Source organism: Propithecus coquereli, unplaced genomic scaffold (genome assembly GCF_000956105.1).
Source record: "Propithecus coquereli isolate 6110/MARCELLA unplaced genomic scaffold, Pcoq_1.0 Scaffold235, whole genome shotgun sequence".
Classification (NCBI taxonomy): domain Eukaryota; kingdom Metazoa; phylum Chordata; class Mammalia; order Primates; family Indriidae; genus Propithecus; species Propithecus coquereli.
In genome coordinates this window covers 3198934-3216699 of record NW_012147897.1, presented here as the reverse complement: position 1 = coordinate 3216699, position 17766 = coordinate 3198934, and the positions used below count along the sequence as shown (strand labels likewise).

At 46.4% G+C, this 17766-nt stretch overlaps 1 protein-coding gene across 1 annotated transcript in view; it reads left to right on the top strand.

The window, feature by feature from the left end:
- Nucleotides 1-17637, top strand: part of FAM168A (family with sequence similarity 168, member A) — a 182608-nt gene extending 164971 nt beyond the window's left edge. Inside the window, exons 6-9 of the mRNA XM_012645746.1 lie at nt 7252-7394; nt 9388-9562; nt 10884-11014; nt 11872-17637. Of these exons, the coding sequence (XP_012501200.1) occupies nt 7252-7394; nt 9388-9562; nt 10884-10996 (431 nt within the window). The 3' untranslated portion in view covers nt 10997-11014; nt 11872-17637. The remainder of the gene's footprint in view (nt 1-7251; nt 7395-9387; nt 9563-10883; nt 11015-11871) is intronic.
- The last annotated feature ends 129 nt before the right edge of the window (nt 17638-17766 follow it).

Genomic DNA, 17766 nt, shown 5'->3' with positions numbered 1-17766 from the left:
TGATTTGTTTCTTAGGAAGCAAAGAAAGGGAACTTTTAAAAATGATATTTGTAATGTAAACACTGTTTTAAGAGGTTCTCCTGCCTATGCAAAAAATTGGCCCTCCTCATTGAGGAAAGGTCATCCTTTCTGATCATGCACCCAGTTTTGAGGGGATACAAAGCAGTGAGGGAGGGAGAAGGAAGTAGTCACCTGGTCAGCAAGTTTGATTAAGGAAAGACTACATTTGGGGGAAAGGACAGAGGAGCACATTTTGAAGGCCTGTGGGTCTTTGGACAGAGAAGGCTCCTCCCCTAGCACAGGGTTTCTTAACCTCAGCACCGTTGATATCTGGGCCAGATAATTCTGTTCTGGGGAGCTGTCCTGTGCATTGTAGGATGCTTAACAGTATCCCTGACCTCTACTAGATACCACTAGCACAGCCTTACTATGACAACCTAGAGTGTCTCTAAACATTGCTGAACGTCCCCTGGGGGACAAATTTGCCCCCTGCATGAGAAACACTGCCTAGCGGAAGCTACACTGTGGGAGCAAGGTACATACGAGGAGTCCTCAGGGAGGCCAGAAGCCAGCTGGTCACATTCATCTTGAAGTTCAGTGGGGTAACTGATGCTATCACCTTCACATCTGATTTTTAGCACAAAATGGTTCCACTGGGAAATGAGGACCAATGTTTGGAAATTACTGAGTGGCATTTTGACTCATATTAAGAACTTTGTGTCTTGTCGGAGCTATCCAGTAGAGGAATGACTGACTTTGGATGTGGTGGGTGCTAATATCTTAAGTTGTGCCAGCAGGGGCTGGACAAGCCCTCAGAGAGATGTTCCAGATGAGGCCTGATAGTCTGTGGTTTCATGAGTTATTAATCTACTAAATAGATTAGAAGAATTCATTGTATTTTTTTTTCTTTTCCTTAAGACATTCATTGTCATTTTCTCCTTAGTTTTCATTGCCTCTAGATGTCAACATTAGCTTAATGTTTATACAATGTAACTGACCTTTTGGAGAATTTGCTTTCATGATCTCCCTCTCATTTAATCTATACTGCTCTCCTATTAAGTTATTTGGGTGAATTTTCATCCCAGTTTGAAAGATGAGGCTCAGGAAGGTACATGCCCAATGCCACCCAACCAGTGAGCAGCACAACTAGAAGAAGATATCACTCAGGTTAGGATTCCATTACTGACTTTTTTCATGAGATTGATTTTACTCTTTTAAGAGAGGGATGTCAGCCATAAGGAGTTTTTACAGATACCTCAAGTAGAATCGATGAACATATGTAAGATTATATATATAAGTGGGCATATACATATTCTCTCTGACATCTACATGTATGGACGTAGGTACATATAGACACACCTACTGTACTGTAGCAGAAAGAGGCCTCGAGGGAAACTCAAAGAGTTGGATTGTAGACTTGGTTCTATGTAACCTTGTCCATGTCCATGCTTTGGACCTTGGTTTTTTCAACTGTAAAATAAGGGAACTAGGTCATCTTTAGGTTCTCTGTAGCTATTAAACTCCTCATTCTCTCACCTTGGTGACATGAACTCAGCATCCTGCACCCTAACAGAGATCTCCTCTCTAGCTGCCCTTACCAGTAGCTGGCCAACGAGCCTTTGCTCATCTGCAAGGATAGGATACTCATTGCCTCCAGAGGCAATCCTTTCTGCAGTTAGAAAGTCTGAGTATAAAAAGGCCTTACCTTCTACTACGTTGAAATCTTCCTGAAAGCCCATTAAATGTGCAGTAGCCATATCCCATTGTCCCCTTCCAGACAGGCTGTTATAGTCCCTGTAAAGGACCAAAATGTACCCCTCTCTTCTAATTAAGTATTGTATAAACCTGTGCAATTTTTTTTTAATAGAGTTGGGATTGACTGACCAGCCCACACTCACAAGGTCCCTCCCAGCATTCAGATTTTGTGGCTTCTAGTGCTACAGAAAATTCAAGGCACTTTGACAATTTCAGTTCAATTTCACCAACACTTGCTAAGCCTGTTTGTAATTAGGTCTTTCTCCTACTTATTCATCATCCTCTTGTTCAGCTACCAACAAGGAGACTTAGGGGTCAAGGCAAGATTCAGACATAGAGCTTTGTTTTGTCCAGACATATAAATCTGATGATCAATAAACCGATTAGTCTAAAAGGCATCTGTGATGTGAGATCAATGCCTTTGGAGGTGGTAGGGGCTCTACAACTGAAAAAGATTTATAACAGTGAAGAAGGATTGAAGAGGAGACTGAAAAGGTTTTATCTTGCTAATGTACATACTCTCTTTATTATCCTGTTTGATGCAGCCTAAAATTATGGTTAGGAACCTGAGAGAAAGAACAGGACGTCATAAACAAAGCCTCTTTTATAAGGCAGAGCTGGGACTTCTAGTGATTAAATTCCTTTTTCTCTCATGATATTGCCTTTTGTGAAATGGGGACACAAAGGCCAGTATATCAAATGCCCAAGATTGGACTACAGAGACCTTTAACTCAGCAAGAGCTCTGTCTAGGACATGGTGAGCCCTGAATTCTGGGCTCAGCTCTGCACTGATGTGCTGCGCAATTTTGAGAAATTGCTGGTCTGGGCTCCAGGTTCTTCCTCTGAAAGGGAGAAGGTTGAATGTAAGCCTCTGCTATCCTTAAGGCATAATATTCCAAAGTCCTAATTCTGTGACCTTCAGACTTAGAATTCCTTTCAGCATAGCTAGGCCTCCAATGAGTGAATTGAGTCTAAGTTCATTTGGGTAAAATCCATGAGATTTTTTGCAACAAGCCTAACAGCTTCTTTTATTTAGATGCATAAAGTCTAGATGCATAAGATTTTTGTGTTACCCAAGATAACCCAGGCTATATAGCTCCAGGGGAATTTTCAGTGTTCCTTAAGCGTATCAACAGGATCACCAGTCAGCTGTGCAAAGTTCTCTATAGTGATTTTCTCATAAAAGCCTTTTGAAATACTCAGAGACTCGGAATGTCAACACTAGAAAGGCGCTCTGATTATCCAGTCCAAATGAGGATATTCCCTGACAGAGGAATTGCCCTGACTCACTGACAGAGCCCAGAATGAGGGTCCTGGGGCAGCTTCTGCAGCCTCATGTAAGATCCTCCTGACATAGATGGTAACCTTGAGGCCACTGTGGCTAGAGGAAGTAGCACTGAGTCCTGGGTCCCCACAAGCAGTCTTTCTTTCAGCGTCTATTGGTTATCTCACCTGTGAAATGTTTACGTTGGTCTTAATGATCTCTAAGATCTCTCCTAGCTCTGCAGTTCTGCTTCTCCCATTGCACACTGTCTGGACAGAAAAGCAAGGCCTTCTTCTGCAGCATCATCTCTTTGGCTGCGAAGGCTGTTTTGGCTACTGATTTGTATTCTGAGTATATGTGTGTGTCTCATTTCATAACATGAAAAAAGGGAAACATTCTCAGACCAAGGTTATTCTTAGATATGGAAACCAAATTCTATTGCAGTTTCTTGGAGCCTTTTGATTTTCCTCAGAGAGATAGTCTCAACACTTTGTAAATGGTTGTCCTTGTGGCAGAGAGGGGGTAGTGCAGTTTCCCCGGGGGAGATAAACATTCCAGAGCACATTCTCCAGGAGCATAAAGGAAAGTCGTCAACATCATTGGCTTGTTAATTTTAAAGAATCATAAAATCATGGCATTTTAAGCCATAAAATTTTGGCATCTTAGAATCCTAGAATCTGTATTCTAAGTTGGAACAAGACTATAGGAGTCATAGTTTAACTTTCTATCTCTTGTAGTCTTTCAGACCAGTCTGCTTGCATACTCCTAGGGCAGGAAGCTTACCATCTTTCTATACAGTGAGAGAGAGAAAATAATAATAGCTAATCTTTATAAAGTACTTATGTCAGACACTGTTCTAAGTGTTTATTAGTTAATGTATTTATCGCAGGAACCTCATGGAGCAGGTACTCATACTATCCCCATTTTACAGATGAGGAGACTGATATATTCTACAGTTATTAAATAGCAGGTGGGGCTGGACCCAGGCAGTCAGTCTGTCTCCAGACTGCTCGTGACCACTGCTCTGTGCTGTAGCGCTTTCAGAGACAGGCATCTTCTGATTCAGCAGTGTCTTGCTCTCCTGCATAGAAAAGAGATGCTCCCTACTCTGGCAGGACTCTCTACACCTCATTTATTCCTTTACATCAGGGGTCGGCAAATTTTCCTGCAAAAGGCCAGATGATAAATATTATATTTTAGGCTTTTCAGGCCATAATGATCTCTGTCAAAACTATCATTGGGCTGGGCGCAGTGGCTCACGCCTGTAATCCTAGCACTCTGGGAGGCCGAGGCAGGCGGATTGTTTGAGCTCAGGAGTTCGAGACCAGCCTGAGCAAGAGCAAGACCCTGTCTCTACTAAAAAATAGACAGAAATTAGCTGGACAACTAAAAATATATAGAAAAAATTAGCTGGACATGGTGGCATGTACCTGTAGTCTCAGTTACTCGGGAGGCTGAGGCAGCAGGATTGCTTGAGCCCAGGAGTCTGAGGTTGCTGTGAGCGAGGCTGATGCCACAGCACTTTGGCCTGGGCACCAGAGTAAGACTCTGTCTCAAAAAAAAAAAGAAAAAAAAAAAAGAAAACTATCATTGTATCAAGAAAGTAGCTGTAGTTAATATATAAATGAATGAGCATGGCTGTGTTACAATAAAATTTTATTTACCAAAACAAGCTGCAGTTACAAAAAGCCATGGCTAGAGTTTGCCTGTCCTGAATGTTAATAGTTTGAATAAAAGATTCTGTGGTAAAATGAATTTGGGAAATAGTCTCCTATATATCCCTATCTTAGAGATTTGCAGTTCACCCTATCATTTAAAAAACTTCTCAGGGTCAGTGTTACAGCTCTTTTTGAATTTGTCTAGCAAATTCCAAATTCACTGGAAAACCCCTTAGAAAAACTCAACTTCTCAGCATCATGGTATAAAAAAAGTCAAACCTATTTCTATTTTACATTGCTACTTCACAAACTTATGGAACTATAAAACTCTTTTCTTTTCTTTGGCAAAACAGTTAGTAAGATCCCTTGGAATTGATAGTCTATAGTGAACATTTAGGACATGTCCATCTTTGGTTTATCTATAAAACCCCTTTGGTTTTATAAATAAGTAAACTGTGTCTCCAAGGCGTAGCACCCTTCTAGATGTCTACAAGGCTAGACTTCCTGTCTTCCCCTCCAGCATCTGCTTCTCATCTCATGATTAGCTCCACAATCTAGAAACTTTGAGGAATCTTCTCTAGACGTCTCCCTCAACTGACTCACATTCCCACTTCCAGTTAGTTTCTACTTGTTATCAATGTTACCTTCTCTTTAACATGTCCTTTCCACTCCATCCTCGTTACTACTTATTTCTCAAGTATAATTGACCACAAAACTAGTATTTTTCATGGAACAAACTAAGGATCTGCAGGTGGAAAAATAAATGACATGATTCCAGGGGAGAGGACAAGACATCTTTTGTGGCAGTGGAACAGCAGCTCTCCTATCCTGAGTCACCAGGAGCAGGGTGCCAAGCCAAAGCTGTGATGTAGACTGAGAGAGATCTGTGACATGTGGTAGCTCACTTTTACTTGCGGTTAGGGTAGAGGAGACCCAGCTTCTTTAGAACCATGGAATTTTAGTTTAGGAAGAGATCTTCATTCTTAGCCTCCTGATTTTACAAAGTGAAAAACTAAGGCCCAGAGACTTGGCAATGTCGCCCCAAATTAGGGGGAAAGGTAGGACTGAAGGCTAGATCTCTTTGCTTGTAATAAAGCACCCTCTCTATTCTGCCCCCCTGGCCCTTCTTGCAGAAACAGCACCTTGGAGCTGAAAGGGTCCTTGGTAAGCATCTTCTGAGTGAAAAAGCTGAAGCCTTTCAGTGATGTCAGCCAGACCCATACAGGACGGGACCACAGGGAAGAAGCCACCCCAGCACCTTCCCACCAGGAGGACCTTCAAAGCCTAGGTCCCCTGGCACTTGTCCCTTCACCTTAAAAGAGCTCAGAGTCTTTAGAGGTTCCTAAATAGGCTTTTGCTTTCTGAGTCCTAGGATCTCCTTGTATAAAGTGAGAGGATTGGGGTCACTTGATCACTTATGTTTGGTAGAATGATTCCATTTTGTGATTCTGTAAGTAGACAGTCTTATTCCTGAGTGAATCATGTTTCAAGTTTTTCCTGTGAACATAGGATCTGCCTCTCTTTTCCAGAGGATTCAAAGGGAGTACAGTTTGTTTGCATGGCCAGTTGTGAGCCTGACTTCTCAGGCCCAGCTTTTGTCCATCCTGCTGAGGCACAGACATGGCCTGGGTTCCAGGGTGATGTGAATCTTTGTGATCCCTGACTTTAGGCTTTTTAAGCAGAGGTGGCCCTGCCTCAGGCCCCAGCAGAGGAAAAGCCAGCTCTGTAGAGCAAAAATTTCAATATCCCAGAAGATGAGGATTTCTGAATAGTGTTTTATATCGGGTTTTCACCTTCAAACTTGGGGAGGAGGAGGAGAATATGGTGGAGAGAAGTCTAGAAGGGGAGAGAGATATAGGAGAAAAAGAAATAGAATAAGAGTAGCAAGACGGAGAAAAAGAGAAATGGCAGCAGAAGATACCCTGGGATGTTTAATCGAGAAGCAGAAAAGCAAGAAGATAGATAGTAGCAATAAAGAGTGAGTGTCAGCCTGGACAACATAGCAAGATCCCATCTCTACAAAACAATTAAAAATGAGCTGGGTGTGGTAGCACATGTCTGTAGTCCCAGTTACTTGGGAGGCCGGAGGTGGGAGGATCATATGAGCCCAGGACTTTAAGCTACAGTCACTCCACTGCACTCTAACCTGGGTGACAGAGTGACACCCTATCTCTAAAAAAGAAAAAAAAAATTTGTTGTTCGTTGAGGGATATCCATCCATGTGCATCTGCTTGTCTCAACACAGACAGCTTCAGAATCCCAGGTTTTCGGAGGTGAGAAGGTCCCTTAAGAGACCATCCAGTTCCAGCCTCTTATTTCATAGATGAGAGCCCTGAGACCCAGAGAAACAAAAGATGCCCAGAATTATACATGCAGCCCTGTGTACCAGGACTGAGGGAGATGCCTCCGGGACCAGGGCTCTCTGGGTGGGGCCCTGTCTGTGTCTGTTCTCATCTGTGTTTCCAGCCTGGATTTAGCCCATCCTTGTCTAGGGAGTCGTGACTGGGACCTTCTGCCTTCTATCAGTGCTTTTCTGCCAGCTAACTGGAAGTCTCTCTTATTGCCTTGGCACAGGATATACTGCGGGGACACCATACAAGGTCCCACCGACCCAGAGTAATACTGCTCCACCCCCTTACTCCCCATCACCCAACCCCTATCAGACGGCCATGTATCCAATCAGAAGTGCCTACCCCCAGCAGAATCTGTATGCCCAGGTAGGTACATATGGAAGCCTGGGCCCATGTCTTCTGCAGATAGAGGAGCCTCCAGCTGGGATGGGGTGTGGTGGAGTTGGGTGGGGTGGGGTGAGGTAGAGAGGGAAGGAGAGGAGAGTTCATGGCTCTGGCCAGCCATCACTGTGTATCACTGAAGCAATATTCCTGCAGTCTGCTCACTCCCTGACTCCCCTTCAGTCCCCAGAGGGGTGAGGCACAAAGTCATTTAGATTAACAGAGTACAGAATGTCAGAGGGGCAAGGGCCCTTAGAGATCATCTAGCTTAACTCCTTTGTTAAACAAGCGGGGAAGCTGAGACCCAAAAGGGGAATGACTTGTCCAAGGTCACACAGTGAGCTATTGGTTGAGTCAGGATGAAACCCCGTGTGTCTTGGTCCTCTCTCCCTAACCCCCACATCTACCCTTCCTTGAATAAAGTCTATGAGACTAGTGGGGAGGACAGAAGTACCCAGGCTCTCTCACCGTTGTATGACCTCGGGCAAGTTATTCTCTCTGTGTCTTAGTGCCCCCATCTGTGCTCTTTTAGCTGGGGCACATGTGCACTCTGAGGCGACTGGTATGAGACAGGGACTATATGAGGCTCTGGTGCACTCACGGCACATCCTTCTGGAGTGACAACTCTAAATGAGGTGTAAATGGTGAAGAAAACACTTTTTTAGTTTAAAAAAACTGCTGTATTGTAGAGTAGAAGACAAAACTTAAAAAAATAAAACGAGAGGTTTGAGATTAGTTTTTCTCATTTTGCTTTGGACTATGCTCTCAGACCTCTAGGGTTACAAACCCACATTCTGAGGCTCTTGTTATTTAGTAGAAACATTTGAGGATTTCTGAATTAAGATGATTTTAGGGGCCCTTGTTTACTCCTCCAGAAGTCAGCAGGCCTGTGGACTGTGACAGCAGGAAGCAGGATTCAGGCAGTGAGAAGTCATCTCAGACCACTGTCTCTATCCTCACCTTTTTGCTTAAAGCGAAATAGATATTAAGAGACATCTTGGGAAATGCTATCCATTTATGACATTTTTTAAATATGTAAAATGCCAGCATTTGTACCAGATGATATTACCACTAATAACCCTTCAGTGCGTGTGCACGGTGCCCTGGAGTTCACCAGCTTCATTCACATGCTTAGTAACTGATCCACTGTAGTCCCTACCTTTAAATTTTAGGCAGTTTCGGCTGGGCGCGGTGGCTCACGCCTGTAATCCTAGTATTTTGGGAGGCCAAGGCAGGAAGATTGCTTGGGGCCAGGAGTGTGAGACCAGCCTGAGCAACAAGTGAGACCCATCACCCATCTCTATAAAAACTAGAAAAAATCAGCCAGGTGCTGTGGCATGCCAGTAGTCCCAGGTACTCAGGAGGCTGAAGCAGGAGGATTGCTTGAGCTCAGGAGTTCGAGACCAGCCTGAGGAAGAGCCAGACCCTGTCTCTAGTAAAAATAGAAAAATTAGCCAGGCATCGTAGTACACGCCTGTAGTCCCAGCTCCTCAGAAGGCTGAGGCAGGAGGATTGCTTGAGCCCAGGAGTTTGAGGTTGCAGTGAGCTATGATGACCCCACTGCACTCTAGCCTGGGTGATAGAGTGAGACTCTATCTCAAAAAAAAAAAAAAATAGGCAGGGTATAAAAAATACATTGCAATAAAATGTAAACATTTTAAAATGCTAAAACCAGGATTAAGGGAGTAAAGCTCTTAACCCATTAGATCATCACAGCAGTCTTAGAAGCAAGGCAGGACAGAGTTAGAGCCTTATTTTTCAGACCAGAAGCTGAGCCCAGCACTGAACTGACCACAGTCATGTAGGAAGACAGAAGCGGTGCCCCCGCTGGGGCCCAGACCTTGTGTCCCGGGACCAGTGCTTCTCTCATCCCATCCCTTAGGGCCTGGGAAGAACAGAGCCTCCCCTTCCCTCTCCTCTTCTCCACATCCCGCCCACCTCTCCAAAAGCTTGTGTGACCTCAGCCTCTTTCCTCCAGGGAGCTTACTACACACAGCCGGTGTACGCTGCCCAGCCCCATGTCATCCACCACACCACGGTCGTCCAGCCCAACAGCATTCCTTCCGCCATCTACCCGGCTCCTGTTGCTGCTCCCAGGACCAATGGCGTGGCCATGGGTATGGTGGCGGGCACCACCATGGCAATGTCAGCAGGTGAGAGCAACATCTGCATCATTGTCCACCCTTCTTCTCCAGGAACTCAAGATGGAATGGAGAACACAGTCATGGAATCAATAGCTGGGGCTTTGGGAACTGGGAGGAAGGATCCTCTAAATCTGTCTGCAGGGATGAGGAAGATTTCACCAAGGGCATATTGAGCTGGACCTTAAAGGGTGGACAGAGGCTAACCAGAGAAATGAAAGACGGATGGGCAACACACGCAGGAAGAACTTGAATAAGGCTTGTTCACAGAATGGAAAAGGTCCAAGGCTCTTAGGAAATAGGGGTTTGGAGTTAGAAGGGTGGCTGGAGCGCTGGCAAAGATAAGATGGTAAAAAGTCTTGAATGCCTTTTGGTAATGGAACTCACAAAGGGGGTCAAACATTCTCTGGCTGCAGGGCGGAGGCAGGATTAGAAGGGAAGAGCTGGAAGCAAGTAGGTCAGCGAGGAGCCTGTCAGTGTGGTTTAGGGGAGAGATGATGATGCTAGGACTCCAGCAGCAGCAGGGGGCCCAGAAAAGAGGGTGCAGGGCAGTGTTACTTAGCAGGCAGGAGCTTGAGGACCTATCCAGTGATTCACTGCAAGGAATGAGAGAAACAGGAGTCCCTGAGGACTCCTTCCCCATTTCTGGGGCTTATGCCAAAATTTAGGAAGAGCAGATTTAAGGATGTCTTCAGGTGAGTTGATACCTACTGAGTACTGTGGTCATTTCAATGAAGAGCATGAGAAGACCAGAGGGCTATGAATAACCTGTAGAGACCCAACTTTAAAAGAACCAGTTGGGTCACGCTCTGAGGGAAGAGAGTGCAAGCGGTAGAGTGTCATTTGGATTTTATTCTGCCCCTAATGTAAGGGGATTATTGAGGCCTCTCACTCCCCAGGGTAAATCAGCAAGCTATTGGATCTCTGCTCAGTGCCAGGCTTGTTCTGGTCCTGGGGACCGGATATCAGTAAGTCAGACCAGAGGCCTGCCCTTAAGGAACACTCAGGTTAGTGTGGGAAATATACCCACAGACACCAACAGTTACTACTCACTGTGATATTTGTGCAATAAGAGAAACGCACAAAGACCAGTAAAAGGAGGCCTCCAAAGAACAGTGGTTGATTCTATCTTCAAGCACCAGCAGAGGTTCCCCTAAGGAGGTGAAGCCTGGCAAGGTGGAGAAGGGCGGACGGTGGTTCCACAGGCAGGCAAGGGACATGGGGCAGTGCAGGCAGTGGGAGCAGCCATGCGAAAGCCCGTGGTTTCATCCTCTTCATCCCTGTGCCCTGGTACAGCCTTGTCACATTTACTCTTCTCTCTCTGGATGCTCAGGTACCCTGCTGACTACACCCCAGCACACCGCAATTGGGGCACACCCTGTCTCCATGCCAACATACAGGGCCCAAGGAACCCCTGCGTACAGCTACGTGCCCCCACACTGGTAAAGCCTGCAGCCCATCCAAGTGAGTGGGGCCAGGGTGGGAGTGTGGGGAGGGGGATGCACACAGGAACTGCCCCAAAGCCTCCAGTCTGGAGTGCAGGTGTCAGCAGGGGCAGGTGACAGCTTTCAAGTTATCGGTTGCTTTCCTGCTCCAAGGTCTGTAATATCATTCTTAATAATAGTTGTCACTTGTGCTCACTTCGGCAACACATATACTAAAATTGGAATGATACAGAGAAGATTAGCATGGCCCCTGCACAAGGATGATACACAAATTCGTGAAGCGTTCCATATTTAAAAAAAAAAATTAAAAAAAAATAGTTGTCACTTTACATGTTATCTCATAATCCTTTCAGTAGCTCTGTGAAATAAGAATCTTTGTTTTACAGATAAATATATAGTTCAACATTACTTAGCTTATAAAAACTAAAAAACTCCAGTTCTCTAGTACTAAATTCTGTACTCTTTACCTTATGGTCTTCAGACTTCTTTTAACTGTGGGCCCCATCTTCAAATGAAATCTCACCTAAATTGGATGTTAGCTTTGGTTGGTGACCTTGGGCTGACCCGGCCGAACAGCTTCCTTACTGCTCTCAGCAGCAGCTCCTGAGGCAGTGCCAGTGAACTGCAGGGCTCCAGGGATATCACTCGGAAATCCTCTGCCCAGCTACCCCATCCACCCGGCCTTCTACCTCCTTCAGGGAGGGGTTCTTGGTGCTAGAGCACAATAACGTCCATGGGCGGGAAGCAAGCAGCTCCACTGGGAATGCATAGAGTGCTCCATTTAGGGCTCCTAGGTTGAGGGGAAGGGGTCCAAAAGCTTCCTCAAGTGGCCCCTGGAATATCACTGTCCCTAATGGCTTTCCCTTCCCCCCCCAGATCTGGAGTCACACATTGTATACAACTACTCAAGTCTTACACCGGTGCTGGAGCAGTTCCCTAGCAGCACCACCTCTATTTGCAAGAAAAGACAACGGAAGTGCAAGGGTCACTTTATGCATCTTTAATGGTTTTGGTTTTTATTTTTTGGTTTTTGTAAAAGCTGCTTTTTCCAATCTCCTGCCTCTCCCCCACTGTCCCCCTCTTAGCCGCTGCCCGTCTAGCTCTAGCCCCTCTTCCTACCTGACCAAGCCACGTCCTCTCTGCTCTTCTTTTCTTCCCTAAGCATCTTGTCCCTGGGGATCCCCATCTAGTGGCACGCAGAGAGTGGGGTTTATCGCAACGGTTCAGCTGAAATCTGTTTTATATGAAGAACATAAACAGATGTGGCCCTCGGTCTAGGGTAGGAACTCAGAGCTGTTGAGCAGGCCACATCTCTAGGGAATTGTTCTTTTTTTGTTTTTTCTTAAGCAAGATTAATTCAGGACATTACCATGTCCTGACACAAATGAAACATCTTCTGAGAACCATCGCAACAGACCAAGATCAAAACCACCTGATTATGTAGGAGTGGTATTAGCAGCTTAATACCCCAGGCTGAGAACCTGGGGAAACCAGAGTCTTTCTTTGGGAGAATTTGCGGGGGGGGGGGGAGCGGGGCACTGCTGGGAAGGAGAGGGAAGGGGAGAGGTGCTTGCCTGATAGCTTTGGTTTGAAGTAAGGTTTTTGGCCAAATTATCTGGGCCTGGACCTTCTGATTTGCACAGTGATGTTAACTGACCTGGCACTTCCTCAAAAGGTGATTTTGACCTCAGACCTGCCAAGCACTGCAGTGTGGTGGGACCAGCATCCTGAGGCCTTGGAAGGCCAGGTGCCCTGTGTAATCCAGACCTTGGCCTCCAAATTGTCATGAACCCACTCTGATAAGGAGCTTTCTCCTGATTAGAGTGGGAATCTAGGGCATTTCTCTCCCTTTCCCTTCTGCCCTTCCCAGTGCCAAGGCTCACCCGTCTGTAGGGCTGGCAGGCAGGCCAAGCTCTTGGTTACCTTGTGCCACTCATGGCCAAAGTGAAGGAACCACATTCCAGGTGGGCGCTGGCGGCTCTGAAGGTCAGGATAGTGAAGGAAAAGCAATAGCAATAAACATTTCATAGACTCATGGAACTGAAGGGACCTTAGCAATCATCTCATCCATTCCCCTATTTGATAGACGAGGAAACTGAGGCCCAGAGAAGAGGAAAAGAGTTTCCCAGACCTCGCAGTAAATTAGCATTAAATGCAGCCTTCCTACCTAGTGGCATGTTGCCTACAAAATTTTACCTAGGCATGGATTGGCTTGGTTTTGTAAAAATTAAGTCAGCAGCGCCCACACCTGGTGAGCTCTGGAACAGTCTCTGGGCTCTTGTTTCTGCTCTTTTCCTCCACGGACTCCAAAGGCGGGGGTTGAAGACTGGGCAGAGGCCACATGGGGGCAGATGGCAGGAACAGAAATTGCAAATGAAGAAATAGCATTTGGAAATTCTGTGAAGACATCTGGAACTTTCGTCCTGTGCCTGACTTCACCTCTAGGAAAAGGAGCAGGTGGGCTGGCCAAAAAGGAGAGGCCATGCTTTTAGGACAGTAGCGCCTCATCCTGAGAGGAGAGGAAGAGAAGGAAGAGAGTGGGAGTCACCAGGAAAGGAGGACGAGGATGAGGCCCAGGAGACATAGGCTCATCTGGGAGAAAAGGGACCCCTGGGACAAGGAGGCCCCTGCTAGTCTCATCCAGGAGCCTGGATTGCCCAACACCACCCTCCTGCACCCAGCACCTGGCTGGGCCAGCAGCCCCTCTGGGCATAGGGCAGGAATATTTTACTATACAAAATGGGATCATTGACAACATTCGGGACTTTTAAATAACTTTTCATTTTAAATTCATGCAAACTTGGATATACCCTTCCCCCTGCCTCCCAAAACGAGGAAAAACATCAGGAAGCCCTTGGGCTGGAAGGACCTCAGAAGCTCTCTAGCTGCTCCCAGGAGGGCAAAGCCCATCAGCATCCTTGTTCCAGAGCCAGGAGTTTGGGGCCCACCTTCCTGGGCTTCCAGGGAACTTCAGGACCAGTAAGAAAAAATCCTACTGCTCTAAATCATCTGTTCTGGGGTGCTGATGAGGTTTCATTTTAAAACCACAAAGTTTTCCAGTGTTAATCCATTTTTGCGAATACCTCCTCCTACCCTCTTTGGTTTTGTAAAGGTGGGTGAAGGTTGTTCTAGATCATGTCATGCGTGTTTGAAAAATGCCAAAATAATAATAATGGTAATAATAGGAAACCTTTGCATTTGTCAGGTGCATCATAGATTTCAAAGCACTTCACAGCCTTTAATTTACAGGCCCTGAGGTGACAGGGTCAGAGTTATTACACCTGAGTGACAAATGAGGAAACAGCTTACAGAAGGAAAGGGAACAGACTACATACAGTGAGCAGAATGCTGGTATCCTGCCAGGCTTCCCTGGATCCTGCTGCCTCCAAGTGGGCTGGGGTAGAATCACAGAGAGGAGGAAAGAAAAGGAGCAGACCGAGAAATGACCGTGTAACTTTTGTTCTTCTACACCATTAAGTAAAACTAACATCTGGACCTCACATTTCATAGAGCAGTTTCAAATACATCGTCTGTTTTAACCCTGTGAAATAGAGATTATTCTTCCCATTTGATCCATGAGGAAACCGAGGCTCAGAAAAGTATCTTGCTAATAAGTGACAGAGCTACTTTAATTCTAGGCTTTCACCTTTCTCTTTACCCTCCAGTCTGACCCCACGGAGGCTCACATACTGAAGCATCTGTGCTCAACACCCTATCTTAGCCCCTGTGTAATTCAAGAGCAAAGGAGGTCTCAAGGTGAAAATAAGGCACTGAAAAGCTGTGGTCTGGAAGAGCCCAGGCCCAGCACCCTTTTTCAGCATGAGCACCAGAGCCCCAGTTCAGCTGGCTGCACCCTCTTGCTTTGATAGAGATCCACAAGCCTGGCCAAGCTTGGTGAGTCACTGCAAAGGGACTGAGCCCAGCAGAGCAGGGGCAGTCGGGTGTCTTTGGTAGGATGAGTACAGCTTTTGGTAAGGTCACAGGTGTCTGGTGGAAGGTGCCATAGGGATTATCCAAAGATTCTGGATGTCCCAGTGGTATAGCTGGACAGAAGATCAGAGCTGGAAGGGCCCTCTCATTGAAGCAAGCCAGAGAGGACAAGGGATGTGTCTATGTGACATAGTGAACTATAGCGCTGGCACCAGCATGCGAACCCCTATCTCATTCCCACTGCCTCTCCCCAGGTGCAACACCGTGGTGGCTAGTGTCAGGGGTACAGGTGGTTCCAGTCACCAACAAACCCTCTTGGCTTCCCCCACTTCTACCTTACTCCCCCTCCTCACCAGCCTGGGACCCAGGAATTTTGTGTCTAGAAGCTGGCTTGCCCCCAGATAGTGAAAGCCTGGAATATAATCTTTTGCCACATTTTGAAAAAAATACATATTTAATTTCTTCCCCATGACATAGAACAGTTGCCATTCCTTCTCTTCCTTACCTGGCAATGACCCTAAAGTGCATATCCCCTTCCCTGAATATTCAGCATGGACACACACGCCTGTCCAGAGCTTTTTTGATATGCAAGGTACTCTGACATGGATTGCCAAAATTCAGATTTTATAGATGCAAAAAGTAAGGCTCAGAAGGCTTAAGAGACTTGTCACACAGCTAATAAGGGAAAGAGCCAAATTTTAACTCTTCAAATCTGCTCTTTCTGCTGCCACCTGCTGGGTCTCGGAGTGGCAAGCATGAAGGGAGGGGCTGCCTGCCTGTCTCCAAACAGAAGAAGACTTTATGGAGACCTGGGAAGCTCAGTCCTCTCAGCTGAGCAGCTTTTTATGAATTGTTGCTTTAGACCAGGCCTGTGATGGGCTGTGGGGACCCAGAGGCAAATCCAGCTGGCAGCACAGGGAGAATGAGAATTTGCAACAAAAGGCTTAACTTGGACAAAACACTTTGGGGTCATGTTGCCCAGGATGCTCAGGACATGTTCAAGGATAGCACGAGGCATCTTTCTATTGAAAGACCCATGTCCCTGGGAAGCCCCATGTCCCTGGGAAGCCTGTGCATCCTGGCTTTCTGACCCCTGAGAGTCTGCCCACTGCCCAGATCCAGTGAGTTGGCACTTCAGGGGGACCCAGTGTAGCCCTGAAAAGCCAAAACCATATGGACTAAAGCCCCTGGACTTGCTTTTCCCGTGGGTGAGAACCAGGACCTACAGAGACTCTGAGCATGTAGGCTCCATGCATACTAATCCTTGCCCCTGGCCATCCAAATTGTTCCAAATTGGAGGTATCCCACTTGCAGAGATACGGGGTACTTTTTTGGAGGGCTTGCTTTGTTCTGAATGGCTTTCAGAAATAAATCATATGGAGCATAAAAGTAGGACAGGCCCCTTGGTCACTAAGTTCTAGCATCCTCATTGTGCACACAGGACTCATCCAGGGTTCCAGTGACGCACTGCATACCAGATTCCTTGGCCCTGCTCTGGGCCCTGTGGTCTTCATCACAGCACTCTGGCTGGATCAGTCATTTCCGTATCACCATGGCATTCCTCCTCAGCTGCAGTTCAGTGAAGTACGTGGAAGCTCTGCTTTCCCATCCCACTGGTGAGCAGCCCCAGCTGCTTGCCAAGCTTGAGAACCAGGGGCAGGTTGAGTAGTGGACTGGGCAGGTGGGAAGCAGGCTTCCTGTCAGTGTGCAGTCCCTGGGGCCAGGCCCCTACACACTGGAGGAACCCTGCCTGGCTAACTGGTCAGATTCCACACCTGAGCCTCTGAGCATTCAGGCTTCCATGGGCATGCCAGGTTGGTTGCAGGGTTTGTCCTTCACTTGTCCATGCCCCCCTCTCCTAGAAAACTCCTTGTTTCTGAAATTAGGCATTACATGGTTCCAGGGCCTAGCCTTCAAAATTCCTGGCAGGCCAACTTCAACATTCCATGGCCAACTTTGAGCCAGACTTGGGTCCCACTCCCTCAGTTTCTCCAGTGGGTATTTTCTGTCTTGCATGCTGTTGAGTCTAACTCAAAGGCCAACTGACTGGCTGCCACAAAGCCAGAAAGGGACCCGACAGCACTTGCTTCCCTATGGCTGCATCCTAGTCCTGGATAGCCTTGCTGTGGCAGTGAGGCTCTGTACCCATTCCAGCCCCTGACGGGGGATTTTCCTTCCTGAAGAGAACTGATATAACAGCTCCGCAGATAAGTAGCAGCTCACAGGAATCAAATGGGTGAAATCAGCTGTGGGCCTGACCCCAGGAAGACCAGCATCTCCAGGCTCTAGCCTTCTTCCTCAGGCCTAAGAGAGTCAGGGAAACGGTGGGACTGGCCAAGAAACCTCCTGGGTCAGCCAGACTGTCTGGATCTATGGTGTAACTCAAGTTCCTCCTTACCCACGGGTAGGTAAGGCCAGGCCCCTAGCAACTTGGAGTTGTCTGTAATGATCATTAAAGGCTCAAGGGCCTGTCCCCTTCCTGACTTCAAGGCATCTGCATCCCTGATTCATATCACATGACAGTGAAACCTGTTCTCATAGCATGTAACATCCCTGTGAAGAGAGCATTGTATATGATTTTGTATTTTTTAATTCATTTTAATCTACAGGTTGGAATCTAATTTTTAAATTTTATTGGAACTCACATTTTAAAAAGAAATAAACATTTAAAATAATAATAATAATAATAATAATAAACCTTTGACCAGTGTCTTCCAAGTAGTTTAATCAAAGATTTACAGGTGTTTCCAAAACACAGCCTGGAGTGTAAAGATTGGAAAGCCCCACGGCCTCGCTTGTGTGTATGAAATGTAAATCTGGTTTTGTTTTGTTGTTCTGGAT